The 17,562-nt window shown below is 44.2% G+C and overlaps 1 protein-coding gene across 1 annotated transcript in view; it reads right to left on the minus strand.

Moving 5' to 3' along the window:
- The window catches only part of DOCK8 (dedicator of cytokinesis 8), a 209,809-nt gene that overhangs the window by 124,429 nt on the left and 67,818 nt on the right, over positions 1 to 17,562 (minus strand). The window contains exons 5-6 of the mRNA XM_008144966.3: positions 10,901 to 11,024; positions 6,785 to 6,997 (exon numbers count right to left, since the gene is read on the minus strand). Of these exons, the coding sequence (XP_008143188.2) occupies positions 6,785 to 6,997; positions 10,901 to 11,024 (337 nt within the window). The remainder of the gene's footprint in view (positions 1 to 6,784; positions 6,998 to 10,900; positions 11,025 to 17,562) is intronic.

Here is a 17,562-nt window from a genome sequence, read left to right on the forward strand (position 1 = left end):
ATTTGGTCTGGATTCAGTCTTTTTTAAAAAGCTTTTCATTTGGGAAATTATAAACATATACAAGTAGAGAGAATAATATAATGAACCACTTTTACCCATCATCTAGCTTCAACAATTTCAACTCATGGGCAACTTAGTTTCATCTATATAATTCCACTTACTACCTTCCCTACTCAATATTGGATTACTTAGAAGCAAAGCTCCAAACATCATATCATCTCATCTGTAAATATTTCCGTACAACTCTTAAAAGGACTTATAAAAGCACATAACTGTAATACCATTATGACACTTAAAAATTTAACAAAAATTTCTTGTTGTCACTAAATATGTAATCAGTTCCAAATTTCCCCAACTGTCTTAATTTTTTAATAGTTAGTTTTAAAAATTAGGATCCAAACAGGGTCTACATATTAATGTATTTCCTAAGTTTCTTCTAATCTGTATGAGTTTCTTGAGCCTTTACAGCTATTTGAAATAGGAATGAATTCCCAAAGAAGCAGAAGAGGAAATATAAAATTTTAGTGGATATGAGAGAGAGAGAAGAGAGAGAGAGAGAGAGAGAGAGAGAGAGAGAGAGAGAGAGAGAGAGAGAGAGAGAATAGAGAATGAGAGAGATGACATGCTTCCATCAGTTGACCCAAATGGATCTTGAGGCCAACTCTACAGCTGCCTGCCTATAATTTCATTATGTGAGCCAATAAATCCCATTTTTTCTTAATTATTTTTTGTTGGGTTCTGTCACTTGCAACCAAATGCAAATTCTTCACAGATTTGGAGTACAGAGGCAACTTTCTCGGGATCAACACACAGGACACCTTTTATAGACTCAGTGAATCAGGGAATGAACTCATCTTGTCTAACTTGGTGGTTGAGTTCTACTTTCACCTCTCCTATGGACTCAGTCATAATTCAGATGTAATAGTTCACCTCTCTTCTAACTTTCCTCACTAGGAAATAAATTAATTATAGTATAAAACAATTTCAGTAATGTATTCTCAAAAAATCAGCATTTGTAATCATTTCATGGTAGGCCAAAAATTTACCTTTCTTCCACAGGACTTTATTTGAAGCAAGTACAAATTACAAATACAAATGCAATTTCTGTGTGTCCACCTACAACACATTAAAGGGCTGGTGTAGGGGCACTCAAGCATTTCAGACATACCGATTTACAAATAACTGGTACACTAATTACAAAGCATTCCTTCCCACTCAATAAAGTGGGTCCCATTAGGACCTCTGCTAGATTATAACTTTCAATCTCAACTGAGTTTCAGCATTGTTCAAAGACCATAAAACAAAGTTCCTTTAAAATAGTCTATGATTCACTCTTTTAATCAGTTCAGAAGGGATATTCTCCATTGAGGGAAACTTTAATGAGTTGGTGTCTCACTGGAAGTATTCTCCTCATCCTTTAATTGTTTTCTCTCTTCTGGTGCGCCCACTTTGGGTCTCCTCATTACATACTGGCACCTCCATCATGTAACTGGGAGGAAGAAGAATGCAAGTGAAGGTCAAGTCAGCCAAACTTAATGTTTCTTGGACAAATTTGGTATAAAATTTTAAAGTTGTAGATGGGAAGTTAAAAAGTTATGAAATAAAATATGGTGCATCATCTATGAATTTCAATTATGTGTGCCAATTTACCTGGTAGTCATATGTAAATAAATGAACAGGCAAACATAAAGTTTAGAATTAATGGTTTAGGATCTCCATCCTATAATTTAATGTACCTGTAGAACCCTGAATAAGTTATTTAACCTCTCTGATTCTTACTTTGCAATCTGAAAGATGGAGATGATAACATTGTCCACATTATTCATATTTATTTTTAATCTGCCTCATTCAGAAAAGGATTTGAGTCCACTGACAAGTCTACAAATAGATGAGAAAACCAAGGTAGTTGGAAAAATAAGAATAAGAAAAAAAAAGAAAGTTGAAGTAAATTCAGAACAGCAATAAATAAGCTGCTAGACTGAGTAGAAGTGAACAGAAATTTGACACTAAGTAAAGAATTTAGAAGAGTAGATTACAAGATGTGCACAATCTTTAAGTATATAAATTTTCTCAGTGGAAGCACAATCTTCTTTGTCTGAGGGTTTGAGAGACAATTTCCCTGTGGATCCCTATTGAGGTGGGTGCTGGGTGATATGTAGGTCAATGTCCTCTATCATATTTGCACAGAGGACACAATATCACATCTCATGACTGCTGTTTCCCGTCTTGTCCTTTTTTGCTGACCAGTGGTGAACTCATTGAAAGACCAGTCAGTTAACACAGTTCTCAGCGATGGGGGTGTCACAAGGTGCAAGAATCAGGCTCCCTGATGGTCTTGCTTGATCCAAAAATCAAATTTCAAACAGAGACGTAGATGGATGGCATATCTTTTATGCAAATTTTCCCCAAATCATATTTCTTGCAACTGAACTTTTAATAAAATATGGACAGCAGAGATACTGCAGTCATCTGATCTGGCAAGACACAGAAGTGCAGGTATTCTAACATGCAGAAGGGAAGACTGGGAGCCTAATATAAAGAGCAAGGAGCTGAAAAGTCCTGAGTAATGGTCACCCCTCATCCCATCTGAAGTGCCCTGGGGAGTGACCACAGGCAATGCCTAAATTATCAAATTGTTCTTGGCCTGGTCCAATATAGAGATCTGAACAAACAAGATCCTAAGGTTCTATGCATTGGGAGCATGGCTGTGATATTTCAGGCTTGAATGCTTTCAGAGATTTAAAAAGAAAAACCTGAACCAAGTACTAAAGAACATCAAGGTTTAAGTAATACATCTTAATGGATTAACTGCAAAACCTACCCCCATGTAACTGAATGGTTTGACTGGCTGAGTGGGATTACTGTATATGGATCCTTGAAATGTGTTTTTTTTTTAAATATATTTTTATTGATTTCAGAGGGTAAGGGAGAGGGAGAGAGATACAAACATCAATGATGAGAGAGAACACCCCCCAATGGGGATTGAGCCCACAACCTGGGCATGTGCTCTGACTGGGAATCAAACCATGACCTCCTAGTTCATAGATGGCCACTCAACCACTAAGCTACGCTGATCAGGCTCGAAATGTTTTGAAGAGTAAATGAGATAATATCAGTGAAAGTATTTTGTAGAGCACTTATGAAAATCCTATTATTGGAATCTCATTTGTGTAATTGATCAATAATGGGTTCTGCTGTTACACAGGCTTGCCTTTGGAAAAATAAACAGCCCCAGCCCAGCTGGTTTGTGTGTGTGTGTGTGTGTGTGTGTGTGTGTATGTACACACACATATATATACATATATATGTATATATATATCACAATTATTACATACACACATATACACACACTCACAGCTATATATAAACATTAATTGTTATATATAACAAATCCTATCTAATAAAAGGGTAATATGCAAATTGACCATCACTCCAACACACAAGATGGCCACCCCATGTGGTCAAAGATGGCTGCCCCCATGTGGACACAAGATGGCCGCCACAAGATGGCCTGCAGGGGAGGGCAGTTGAAGGTGACTGGGCCTGCAGGGGAGGGCAGTTCGGGGGGGGGACCAGGAAGGCAGGGGAGGGCAGTTGGGGGTGATCTGGCCTGCAGGGGAGGGCAGTTGGGGGGGACCAGGAAGCAGGGGAGGGCAGTTAGGGGCAATCGGGCTGGCAGGGGAGCAGTTAGGCGTCGATCAGGCTGGCAGGGGAGTGGTTAGGGGGTAATCAGGTTGGCAGGCAGAAGCAGTTAGGGGCAATCAGACAGGCAGGCAGGCGAGTGGTTGGGTGCCAGCAGTCCTGGATTGTGAGAGGGCAGTCAAACATCTCTGGAGCGGTTCCAGATTGGAGAGGGTGCAGGCTGGGCTGAGGGACACACACCCCGACCCCGCACCCCCCCTCCCCGTGCATGAATTTCATGCACCGGGCCTCTAGTCTAACCTAATAATACCCAAACATGCAAATTGACCGCACCTTCGCTACGCCCACAGCCAATCAGAGCAAACAAGATGGCGGTTAATTTGCATATGCGGGTGCTGAGCAGCCTGAGTCCTGTAAACGTCCTCTGGACCCAGGCTGCTCAGGTCCTGAGCGGCCTGGGTCCCATAAACATCCTCCGGACCCAGGCGGGATTGCTTAGGTTCTGAGCCACGGGGACCCCAGAACGCCCCCTGGCCACTGGGAGCCTTGGTGGGCGGGAACATTCCCGCGTCGCCATGGCGACGCGGGAATGTTCCCGCCCCCAAACACTTGCAGCAGTCTGGGGTCTGGGAAACATCCTTCAGACCCAAGCCTCTCAGATCCTGTAGGCCTGCGCTTAGGTCCTAAGCGGCCTGGGTCCCATAAACATCCTCCGGACTCAGGCGGATCGCTTAGGTCCTGAGCGGCGGGGGCCCCAGAACGCCTCCTGGCCACTGGGAGCCTTGGTGGGCGGGAACATTCCCGCCCCCAAACACTTGCAGCAGTCTGGGGTCTGGGACCTAAAGCTGCTCAGAGCCTGTAGGCTGGCGCTTAGGTCCTGAGTGGCAGGGGCCCCAGAACGGCCCCCTGGCCACTGGGAGCCTTGGCGGGGCGGGAACATTCTCGTGTCGCTATGTTCCCGCCCCCAAACACTTTCAGCAGTCTGGGGTCTGGGAAACATCCTTCAGACCCAAGCCTCTCAGGTCCTGTAGGCCTGCGCTTAGGTCCTGAGCAGCCTGGGTCCCATAAACATCCTCGGGACCCAGGCCGATCAGAGCCTGTAGGCCTGCACTTAGGTCCTGAGGGGCAGGGTCCCAGAATGCCCCCTGGCCACTTGGAGCCTAAGGGTGCAGGCGCCAAGGGGCTGGGGGCGGGGCGGGGTGGAAACATCCCCTGTCACCATAGTGCCCCCAGCCGCTTGGGAATGCTCCAGCACCAAGAGGCAGTTTGGTTCCACGCCCCCAGCCTGGCACACATGATGGGGGGCTGGCTGCTGGCCTATGGGGTGTGTGGAGACCCTTGGGGGCCACCACTGCGTGCGGCCCAGGGGTCCCTGCATGCCCCCCAGCCTGGCGCCCATGGTCAGGGCTCATACAGGAGGCAACCAATCAAAGTGTCCCTCTCACATTGATGTTTCTCTCTGTCTCTCCCTCCCTAAAGAAAGTTGTCATTGTTTCTTGGTGAAGGGACTGGAGTCCGTGTTGATGAAAACACCTTCGTGGCTGTGGTGACTGGTAGTGGCTGCAGCAGTGGGGTGATGGGGCTGGTGCCTTCCCCTGATCAGCCCGGTTGCCTCCCACAAAGGAGAGTGGGGAGTGGGCCTAAGCCATCAGTAGGACATCCCCTGAGGGCACCCAGTATGTGAGAGGGGGCAGGTTGGGCTGAGGGACCCCCCAACCCCAGTACACGAATTTCGTGCACCGGGCCTCTAGTATATTTATAATTTTTAAACTGGAATATCCTATCTAATAATAGACAAATATGCAAATTGACCATACCTCCAACACACCTACAAGCCACGCCCACAAGCCACGCCCACCATCCAATCAGAGCGAGTATGCAAATCAACCCAAACCAAGATGGCTACAGCCACAGAGAGTAAGGTTTCCTAGGTAACAGAGGAAGACAAGCTTTCTGCCTGCCCTTGCCAGGCCTAAGCCTCCACTCATGCTACAAAGTTTCAATTATAGAAGGTAAACAAATTCAAACAAATGGCGGCAGAATGGAGCTTGAGAGAACAGGCCAGGGTTGCCGCTGGCAACAGGGGAAGCAAAGCTTTCCGCACACCCTGGCCGGGCCCACCCACTTAAGGCAACAAAGTTTCAATTATAACCCCAACACAAATGAATGGCTGCAGGCCTCGGAGGGAGCCCCAGGCTTGGCTCTGCTCCAGGCTACAAAGTTTCAGTTGTAGAAGGAAAATAAATTCCAGATACCAGGGCCTCTGCTTGGGTTGCCAGGGGGCATGGCCGGCCTGCAAACCACCACAGGCCCCTCGCTCAGGCTGCCCCACACCCCAAGGGAATCCCACCCTGATCAGGGACACCCTTCAGGGCAAACCAGCTGGCCCCCACCCCTGTACCAGGCCTCTATCCTATCTAATAAAAGAGTACTATGCAGATTGATCATCACTGCAACACACAATATAGCTGCCCCATGTGGTCAAAGATCCTGCCCCCATGTGGACACAAGATGGCCACCACAAGATGGCCAGCAGGAGAGGGCAGTTGGGAGGCACCCGGCCTGCAAGGGAGGGCAGTTGAGAAGGACCAGGCCTGCAAGGGAGGGCAGTTGGAGGTGATCAACCCTGCAGGAGAGGGCAGTTAGGGGTAACCAGGCCGGCAGAGGAGGGAAGTTGGGGGCAAACAGGCTGGCAGCAGAGTGGTTAGGGGGTGATCAGGCTGGCAGGCAGAAGCAGTTAGGGGCAATCAGGAAGGCAGGCAGGCAAGCAGTTGGGAGCCAGCAGTCCTGGATTGTGAGAGGGATGTCCGACTGCCGTTTAGGCCCGATCCCAGGGATCGGGCCTAAACGGGCAGTCGGACATCCCTCAAGGAGTACCAGATTGGAGAGGGTACAGGCTGGGCTGAGGGACAACCCCCCTCCGTGCACGAATTTCGTGCACCGGGCCTCTAGTAAGAGTATATATATATATATATATATATGTATATGTATATGTATATATATATATATATTTATGAAGACCTAGAAATCATATGATTAAGCATCCTGATGCTGCTATATAGTAATAATGAACAATAATATTATCCCGGAGCCTCTCTGTGTCTTCACTGAAATTCTCCAGCATGGGGATGGTCACACTCACCTCGTCCACCGACGGGTAAAGGGCAAAGAGCTCGGCCGGCCGGTTGGTCCTCCGGGCCTCCTCGTTCTGCTTCTCGAAGTCCTCGGCACTCACGTGCTGCAGGAGGTTTTCCAGCCGCTGGTCAGGCTGCAGGCTGCGCAGGCTGAAGTCACAAGCAGTGAGGGGGCCTTTCCCAGACACATCACACAGCACGTTTAAGTGGCGGGGGCCTGCCTGTGAGAAAAGACACATCCTTGTGAGAGAGACTGTGGATCTACAATGAGAACTAAACAATCTGGTATGTCTCAAGACTGATTCCACGTGTGGTTATAGCATCAGGCCTAAAGGAGTTTCTGAGCCAACTGGGGGTTTGACAAGAATCACATCTTCGCTTCCTATCCTGAGCATCCTAAAATGCAATCTCTCCTCCCCACCTGGAAACAGGTAATTACTCATGAGGTAGGTAAACCTGTCCTTGCGGAAAGGTTTGAAAACGGCACGGTGTTCCTATCGTTTTTTTGGTGTGTTCTTTTCTGGAGATTGGAAGCCAAGCCTCTTATGAGCCATGCTCATGTCTCATGTTCAAGCAGAGCAGACGGGAACAAGGTGTGACAGAAAGGAGACTGGCCTGGGGAATAGAGAGACTTCATCCCAATCTCAACTCCAGGACCTCGCTTTTGAAACTGGAAAATAAGATGACCTGTGAGGAGCCTTCAAAATTAAACCTTATCTAAACTCCAAAGCTGACTCTATGTTTCTGGAGAGAGAGAGCTGTGGGCATGGGAACAGACTTTAGTAACAGTTACAGGAATAAGCACCAGAAAAAAATAAAAAAATATATATATATTCAAGTAGTCTCCACCTTTAGCTGCAGTGTGTTTGTAAAAACTCTTAAATCAATCATGAAGTGAATGCTTTATTCTATTAGAAATGTCTTGGAAATTTGGAATTGTATATCTAACCAAAGACTTGGCAAGGACTATATAACCATAATCAATAATATGTTGTAAGAATACAGATGGATCTATTATAAACATCTATAAAATTGATGGTAAAATGTTATCCTAAAGTTCTACTAAATGGATTACTCTCTACAATTTCTCTATAAGGTACACTTTTTGTGACATCTATCTATCTCATTAAAAAAATGCTACTTTGCTAGATCATAAATTTTACTTAAAATGAATGTGCTAGCAATAATCAATATTAACACTCTAATTATTAATATTTTTGTTTGTTTTAGAATTTATAAAAGCCTTAGAAAATGAAGTGGAATTTCAATTATTTCTTCAAAAGGGTATCAAGATATATATACATATATATCTCCAGAATTTATCCTAAGAGTATCACTGGACAAGTAAGCAAAGATGCAAAGACAAGAGCATATCTGAAACATTGTTTTTAATAACAAAATGACAGAAATAATCTAAATGCCCCCTAAAAGAGGAAGCATTAAGAAATTTTAGAACTTTTATATAATGGAATGTGCAGCCAATAAAAAAGAAAGGACATGTATTCATTATATTGTATTGTTAATATGAAAAAGGAAGTTATATAATATTATGACTAACATGACCTAATTTTATGAAATATCTGAGTACCATGAAGTCATATCATATAGGTATTTAACTTACATAAATTCAAGCATTTGGCCTCACCATTCTACTTAATAAGGTACATAAGAATGAGAATGAAAGGGAAGATGTTGCTGGTCATTTCATGGTGTGAGTATCACTCCATAATGAGTATTAGTCTAATACTTAAAAACAGTTTTTTAATAACTTGCCTCTGAAACCCAGCCAATGACTTCATTGAATGTTCTGTTAGCCTGCTAAAGGAATGAGTGTGCTTTATGGGGGTGCTGGTTGTTCACCTATTGTCTCTCAGCTCCAAATTCATCCTTTTATACAATCTGTGATGCCAGGTCTACATTCAGCAAATCACATTTCTGCTTTGCCTGCTGCTCCTTTTAAGTTATGCCAATAGGGGGCGCTACAAGGGACTGGGAGAAGAGACTGGCCCCTTCCTCTTTGCTTACAGTTCCTCTTGCCATGGTGGTGGCAGTTGTTCTAGCTTTGGCTTCTTTTGGCACTTCCAGAACCATCCTCATCCTACCTCCTTGGAGGTACCAGAACCAGCTGAGCAATTCTGCCTCCTAGGAAGTCTGAATCCAGACTTCTGGCTTCTATAAGGTCTTTCTTCTGAGATCCTGAGGTTACTGCACTGGCTAGACCACACCCCCTCCTCAGAGATTTGAGTCCTAGCTCTGAGGCCCCTCTTCTGAGCTTCTAGGTTCTGATCTCCAAGCTCTTGCCATTCGATCCATCGTTCCTGAGACCAGCAGCATCAGCATCTCCTGGGAAATGCTAATTAGAAATGAAAATTCTCAAGCCCCACATCCAGACTTGAGTGAGTCAGAAACTGTGGAATGGGGCCCAGCAATCTGTATTTGAACAAGCCCTTCCGGCCATTCTGAGGAAGCTAAAGTTTGGGAGGCACTGCCCTAGACCCCAGCCCCAGGGTGGTGTGCTGTGTTTTGCAGTAATGATTCCCACATAACTTCAATGTTCCCTTTCGGCTCTCTCAGTCATCCAAAATCTGTTCAACCGATTCCCTACGTTAAATGGAAATACCTAGTGTGGCTGCTGTCTGACTCATACAAGGAACAATTTACTCCGTCATCGTGTATGGTAAAAACTGAATTTAGTCAAAATCACGAATGAAAAAGTCCCTCCAATCTCCCATGGAGTACAGCACACAGGTATTCCAGGCCTCAGGAAGCCCACCACATCCAGCACTAGAATTCATGGCTGAGTCCCCTGTAGAGCTCAGACTAGGTCGCTGGCAGCACTGGAGAGGCTGTGTTGTTAGGAAAATGGGCCTTATTTAAAAACCCTCTAGTACCATTCAGCAGGGTGAGATGCTTGGGCTATGACAGCACCTGAAAGCTACACATAATACTGGTTAAAGAAGACGTCCTGTGCAAACTTGGACAAATCCCTTCCTCTATGTTTTATTTGCCTTAATTACAAAATGAGCACATTGGACTAGAGCACTGGTTCAAACTTTACTTTTAATTGTGGTAAAATATACATGACAAAGTTTAGTGTTCAGCTCAGCAGTGATCAGTACAGTCACATTGTTGTGCCACCAACCTCCAGAACTCTAATCATCTTGCAAAACTGAGGCACTTCAGCCATGAATCAGTAACTGCCCATTACCCCCTCCTCCAGCCCCTGGCAACCTCCATTCTACTTTTGTCTCTATGAAGGTGACTACTCCAGGTACCGCACACAAGTGAAAGTACAGTGTTGGTAATTTTGTGACTGGCTTATAGCATAAAGGCTCCCAGGTTTACACACGTTGTAGTGTTTGTCAGAAGTTCCCTCCTTTTTAAGACTGAATATTTCACAGTATGTGTACGCCACGTTTGTTCATCCATTTGTCTGACCATGGACACATGGCTGTTTCCGCCTCTGGGCCACCGTGAATACTGCTGTTACATAAACACAGATGGACAGAGCCGACTTTTAAACCGTAACTACTCTGTAATAATGATAATAGTAACAACAATAATAACAGTAGCCAATGTTTATTGGGTACTAAGTGTCAGAAGACACGTGGTTCTAAATGCCTTATCCATAGTAACTCATTTACTACTCAAACAACTTCATGAGTTAGTTACTATGATCGCTCTCGTTTTCCAGAGAAGGAAACTGAAGCCCAGAGAGTTTAGTTATCCTACCCGAGGCCGCAGAGTTAGATGTGGTAGAATCACAGAGAACCCAGGCCGTGTGCTTCCGTGTGAAGCTTTTAATCAGTCTGCAGCCTGCCTCAGGGGCACCTCTAGTCTCCATGGGAATGTTATAGGGATAGGGCCCAGTGGCCTCCCCCAGCAAGGAGAGCCCCCCATTTTATCTATTTTAATTACTGAGCATCTGGGTTTTCATTCGCACACAGATGTCTGTAGCTACAAACAAGTCTGAGGGGGGAAAAAAATCACTGACTCAGATGGTCAAATCCCTCCTATTCTAATATTCTACGAATGTAGCCTTTTTAGCAGTTAATAAAACCCCACAGCCTGCCGTGGGCAGAGCAGCCCGTAACCTGGTAACCGTGTTTGTTGATAGGAAATACCTGAGCTCTGGGTTCGCTGCACTCCAAGGTTTCTGACTCAAACGTCTGTTTCTGAAGCGTCTTGTGAAAATCTTTTCGGGATCCAGTCTTTTTAAAACGGCAAATCTCCGAATTTCCTTGGTGTCTTTATTGTTGTTATTATGAGGGGCGAGGGGAGGTAGAGGGAGAGAGAGAGAGGCAAAATCATTAGATTAAAAATAAAAGTAAATACAGACTGCTCAACTCAATAAATGATGTTAAAACAACTGAAAAAAAAAAAAGTAATGGCTTAAGCATAGACTTAGTGCTGAAAGGTCTTGCAAAGAGAGGACCAATTGTAATTCCTCACATCTAATTATGCGCCAGGCCTAACACAAGGCTCTCTTGTAATGAGATACAAACTCGCCTCCTGGCTGGCTCCTTATTAAAGGCAGGGATGGCCTGGGAAAATGCCACTTCGGAGGTGCGGTCATTTCAGCTGTGGGGCATTTGGCTCCAAGTTGAAGCTAAACTATGACTCTAGTGTAAGCAGCTGGAATAAATCTAGCAAAGTGCAGAAGCAGCAAATAAAGGTCATTTGAAGATAGAAATAGAGGAAAACATTTAATCTCCATATCGATGTTCTTAAGAATGAAAAAGGCAGGACACGATTATGAAAAAAAACAGAAATAAATGACTTATGTGCTGAAAATCTTTGCTAGCATTCTCAATCTCCATTAAAATGGTGTTTTGAAAATGTGTATCTATGGTCAGGATTTAAGCTATCATGCCTAGGACTATCCCCGGGGAAAGAAATCAGACCATAATCTCATAACAAGAAAATCAACAGGTTATAAATGGTCAAATAAAAACTACAGAAACCAATGTGTATATTCCCCAGTTTCATGACTCAAAGACTTCCTGGAAAACATGCCGCAGAGTCAACAGCGCGAGCACGCACCCACGCTGTTTGATTTCCCACACTATTAGAAAAACCGCCGAGCAAGTTGGGAGAGGAGCACGACCTGAGTTAGGGTTTATTAGGCAGATCAAATGGCGGGCAGATAAAGCAGGGGGTGTAGGAGGGCCACGAGCGATGACCCAAATACAGACTTTATAACTCTTCGGGAGGGGCGAAGTGTTGGGTTATGCACAGCGGCACACACAGGACAAGTATTCCGTACATTCCAGTTGGGTTAATTAAAGATAAGTGAGACGTCCCTGTGTCATCCGCGGGGAGAATGGAGAATATGACTCTCATTGGACTGTATTATGCTCTGAAGATGAGCTACTTGTTTTGAGTAACAGGAGACAAGAAGTAGTCTAAAAGAGAGCCATGATGAGCTCGGGGACTAGTTCAAAGTCAACGTTTAGTGTAAACGGCCACCCATTGTCAGTGTCTCCCGGCCACTGACATCGCCTGGACCCAACCTGCACTGACCGGGCCGGGTGAAGGACAGGCCAGAATGGGGAACGGAAAACAAACAAGGAAATGAAAAAGGTGTACTCTGAAAAGGGAAATAAGGCTAAACATTTAGAAAGGATTTTAAGAGAAATAGCCAGCATAACTCTGGTTTGAGATCCCTAAACACCAACACAATAAATAAACTTTAAAATGTTAATTAGATTGTTCATAATCATCAATTAACAAACAGCTTTTTGGAGAGCCTGTTCAAACAATTCCTCAGAAGTAGTAACTAACTGAAATATCTAAGAAAATGATTTTGGTTCCAGTGTGCAGAAGGGAGTAGTGAGAAAGGAGTAGATACAATTGTGACCAAGCTCTAGTTTATACTATAATATTGATTTTCTATTTTCTAACACAGATCCTTTGAAAAGAGAGAGTTTCCCATGGGATTTCATAAACATGCTAGCTTCTCAAAAGTTATTCTCGCCAATATAAATTTCGGCAGCAATCTGTACGTGTGTGCTGGATGGATGGGCTTTTCTAGTACAGAAAATGAATTTTTGGGACTTTCCCTAAGGGTGAAAAGAAATAGTGTCATATGATCTAATGTCCTGGGGGCAAAAGCCACCCAACTCAGAGAGAGGCAAATATAGGCAAGTTTCAAGATGTATCCTGATTATACTACCCCCAAGTGACAACATGCTGAATCAGTGGAAAAGCCAATTTTAAGGGAAAACATTCCCCAAGGAATTAACTAATATTAATTCATTCTAAGATGGAAGCGAACAGTGAATTAAATTCAAATTTCTCACTTTAGTATCTGCCTTTTGCCTTTCTCAGGACGTGTGCACTGCAAAGGGAATAGATGTCAAAGCTCAGTCACATGCCTCTTCCCAGGAAAACCTGTGTGGGCCACCAAAAGGAAAACCAGGAAGCAGCCTAGTTTAAGACCTTAGGTTAAGCCTTGGTAACCAGAACAATATTTGCTTTAGCTTTGCCTCTTGTCTCATAAAACGTACCATTTCTAAGAGTGTTTACTCACAAGTGTACAACATACACAGACACACACAGACACAGACTCACACAATTACAGATTGTGCCTCCATCCATCATCCTCAAGTCACCTCTCTGTTGCTTCATAAGGTGAGGCATGGACATAACATGAATTCTAGGATATTTCCCCCAGCTTGAAGATTTTGTGATAGTTCATACACTGTATCTAAAAAATTCAAATCAAATTTTCTTCTCAAAATATGCTTAAATCTGGGGAAAATGAAATTGGTTTGGCAATTGTTCTTTTATGCAAATAGAGGCTTTCTTTCTTTTCTTTCTTCTTTCTTCCTTCCTTCCTTCCTTCCTTCCTTCCTTCCTTCCTTCCTTCCTTCCTTCCTTCTTTCTTCCTTTCTTTCTTCCTTTCTTCCTTTCTTCCTTCCTTTCTTCCTTTCTTTCTTCCTTCCTTTCTTCCTTCCTTCCTTCCTTCCTTTCTTTCTTTCTTTCTTTCTTTCTTTCTTTCTTTCTTTCTTTCTCCTTGGTTTTGTTAGAATGTTTTCTGGAGTTTTTTACATGGACCCCAAAGACACTTGACAAATGAGCATTTAAGACAAGTTACAGAATAGTGCTAGAAGTTCATTTCACAATATGTACACTCTAATCCTATGTATATGCCAGCCCTCAGGATTTGGGTATGAAGAGCATTAAGACGAGTGTATGCTGTAGCCGGGTGTGTGAAACCAGAGCAAACTTTTTCCCTTCCTCATTCTGGATGGAGCATTTATTTCCCCATTTAAATTTCAGAAAGCTGTGAAGCTCCCTTGAGGCAGTAAGGGTGAGGCCAGCTGAGGGGAAGAGGATTAGGGTTGGCAAGCATGTAAAGATGACTCATTTCAGAAGTGCCCACCACAGAAGGCAGGCACCACCACTGGGTAGGTAGTGAGACTGCTGGATGAGTGCTACTGGCGACCAGAGTCCCAGCCTCATCGCTCCACCCAGACAACGAAGCCAAATAAAGCCATGCTCCTGTGGAGCCTAATTGTAGATGAGACGGGGAAGCAGGCCAAGTGGTGGCAAGACTGTTTTCATGCAATGAACACAACCTATTGCTTCTCAAGAGAACTGCATCCCTTTTCTTCAAACACCATGTCACACATTTGGGGACCATCCAAAGACCAAACACATTTTGAGAGCATTCTCTTTAGAGCCAGTGTGGGGGATAGACAGAACTTGCAGACCTGGTTCAGATGCTGGCTCCTTACACACTCCTGACTCTGAGACCTTGGGCCAGTGGCTGCATCTCTCAGAACTTCCGTTCCCTCAAGTGTAAATGAGGGGGAAACATTGCTTTTTGGAAGGCTTATTGTGAGGACTGGAAAATAATTACGTGCCTCTTCATCTTCTTCTCTTCCCTTTCCCATACCGTTTTCCTTTTCTCTTCCCTCCCTTCCTGTACAATGTGGCACTAAAAGCCATCAGAACAAGGTAGCCATCCATGCTGGGGGTGTTGAGGAAGCGCAGAGTGAGAAGTTGAAGACTAAACATTTAAAAGATTTAGAAGGGCTGCCTGGCATGGAGAATCAGAACCCATGTGGTGTGGGGAGGGCATCCAAACCCGGGGCAGCCTGGCACATGATAACAGAGCCTGAGTGGAATGAGGAGGGCATGTACCTGGAGGAGAGGCCTACCACAGGCGTCAGGGCCAAGGCAAGGTGCCACAGGTGTCCCTGTAGAACAGGGGTCCTCAAACTTTTTAAACAGAGGGCCAGTTCACTGTCCCTCAGACCGTTGGAGGGCCGGACTATAGTTTAAAAAAAACTATGAACAAATTCCTATGCACACTGCACATATCTTATTTTGAAGTAAAAAAAACAAAACGGCCAAAACACCCGCATGTGGCCTGCAGGCCATAGTTGAGGATGCCTGCTGTAGAGGAATGGCCTGGCACTCAGTGTCAGGAAAGGCTGAAGAGGGCAAGCCTGGGGCAGGGCTGTCAGGTTATGAGGAAGAGGGCAGCTGTATGGGGATAGAGGGGTGTTGGCAATGGCTACAGATTGGGAAATGAATCAAGTAAGTAAACATATAAGGACAATAGGAGTCAGACTGTTCACTGTGCGAGAAGCAAGTGAAAACTATAGAGAAAAAGAAAACCAGAGAGAATACTGTGATGTTGGATTGGGGTAGCGCATATTGACATGAACTCATAGTTTTCAGCTTCACACAAGCTCTATCCTCTAAGAAGACATAGGAAGAGCAGCACCTTAATAGCAATGAGCACAGTCAACATCTACATCTTGGCTTCTAAGTACCCTTTTCCACGAAAAGGAATAAGAGCTTTTTGAGAAATGATCAGGGGTGAGGAAAAGGAAAGCGTGAGATCAGCCTGGAATATCTTGTGGCAGAAAGCACGAATGTGATCAGTGACGGTGGGGACATGTAAAAAAGACATAAGAACCAGCTGAAGAGATTCACACAGGTCACTTTGAGGACAATTTGAGCATGAAAAGAAATGACAGAAATTGATTAAAATTATAGGGAACTATAACTCCATTTTGATACAAGTGAAATGAAAGCTTGATGAGGAATGGGGCATTTATAATAAACCCCAAAATGGAAGGACTTTCTAAAAAAATGACTGGCATGTCATCTCAGGATCATGGAAAGTCAAGGAACTACTGAGAAACTAACTGTCCCCGAGTAAACGGGACTAAAGATGTGTAAAACCTAATGCAATTCATGACTTTAAACTAGATCCTTTTGCTCTGATGGGCCTTCGATTGTAATAATGTATCAATACTGATTTCTTGAATGTGATGGTTTTATAGTAATTATGATGGAAAATGTCCTTGTTTGTAAGAATTACACACTCAAGTATTCAGGGGTAATGAATGGAGAATTAGGTCAGCCATTTACTCTCAAGAGGTTTGGGGAAAGAGAGGAAAAGGTCTTGGTACTATACTTGCAAATTTTCTGTAAATTTGAGATCATCTCAAAATAAAAGGAAAATAATATATGTTAGGTGTCAGGCACTGAAATGAAAACTGGTAGTCGGTCCTATTTACCAACCAGGCATTGATTCTGCAGCTCCTATGAGAGTAGGAGAGACCTCTGAACAATCCACTCTACTTCCCAGTCCCCTAACCTCCCTCTCTGGCTTGGCTGGTGGCTACCAATGCCCGACTGGTTTAGGGTACAACAGCCCCACCCCTTGACGCAGAGTGGAACAGTTGGGCAACGTTGCAGTGTGATCCTTCCAGAGCATCCTGTGGATCAGGCCAAGAATTTATTGCACTATCATCTTAGTTGATTCTTCACTATCTTGCTTCCCCCACTCCCTTATGGGCTTTTTCTAAAGAGCATGCTCTTGAAAATCACATGCACCTGAAACCCTGTCTCTGGCTCAGCTTCTCAGAAATCTCACACCAGCTCAAAAAATGAGATTATTTTTAAAATAAAAATCACATGCAATACCAATGCATATATTATAGGTCTAGAGCAGTGGTCAGCAAACTCATTAGTCAACAGAGCCAAATATCAACAGTACAACGACTGAAATTTCTTTTGAGAGCCAAATTTTTTAAACTTAAACTTCTTCTAACGCCACTTCTTCAAAATAGACTCACCCAGGCCCTGGTATTTTGTGGAAGAGCCACACTCAAGGGGCCAAAGAGCTGCATGTGGCCCGCGAGCCGCAGTTTGCCGACCACTGGTCTAGAGACTCTTATATTATGGATATATTGAATTTAAAGTCTCCTAACACCTTACTGCTGCTGGACTGTATTATTTTTATACTAGAGGCCCAGTGCACAATATTTGTGCACTGGTAGGTTCCCTAGCAGCTGCCGGCCTCCCCCCCCTCCCCCCCCCCTCACTGCCTGCCACTGCTGCTGCCACCAACTGGGAGGGAGGGGCCGAGGGCGGTTGGCCGTCCCCGCCCCCTGGTCGAACTCCTGGATGAACACCTGGTCGAGGGGACAATTTGCATACTAAGCTTTTATTATATAGGATGGGACATTTGATTTCTTATCAAAAAACAAAAGTAGAACTCTGAAAAGTGCTCACTTTAAGACTCCACTTGTAGACTTCTCCGCAACCCCCCGCCCCCCGCCAAAAAACACACACAACAACACCAGAATGAGACTATTGTCCTGATTAAACTTATTCCATTCCACCCCTTCCAGGGAGTCTTTGTGGATTTCCTTTCCCAGATGTGCTGCTAAAATCATGGATTTGGGGGTTCCAATTTTCTGACGTCTTAGTAGCAATGGTTCTCAATGAGGGTAAATAGTATTTCTTTCCCTTTTTG

Source organism: Eptesicus fuscus, chromosome 15 (genome assembly GCF_027574615.1).
Source record: "Eptesicus fuscus isolate TK198812 chromosome 15, DD_ASM_mEF_20220401, whole genome shotgun sequence".
Lineage (NCBI taxonomy): Eukaryota > Metazoa > Chordata > Mammalia > Chiroptera > Vespertilionidae > Eptesicus > Eptesicus fuscus.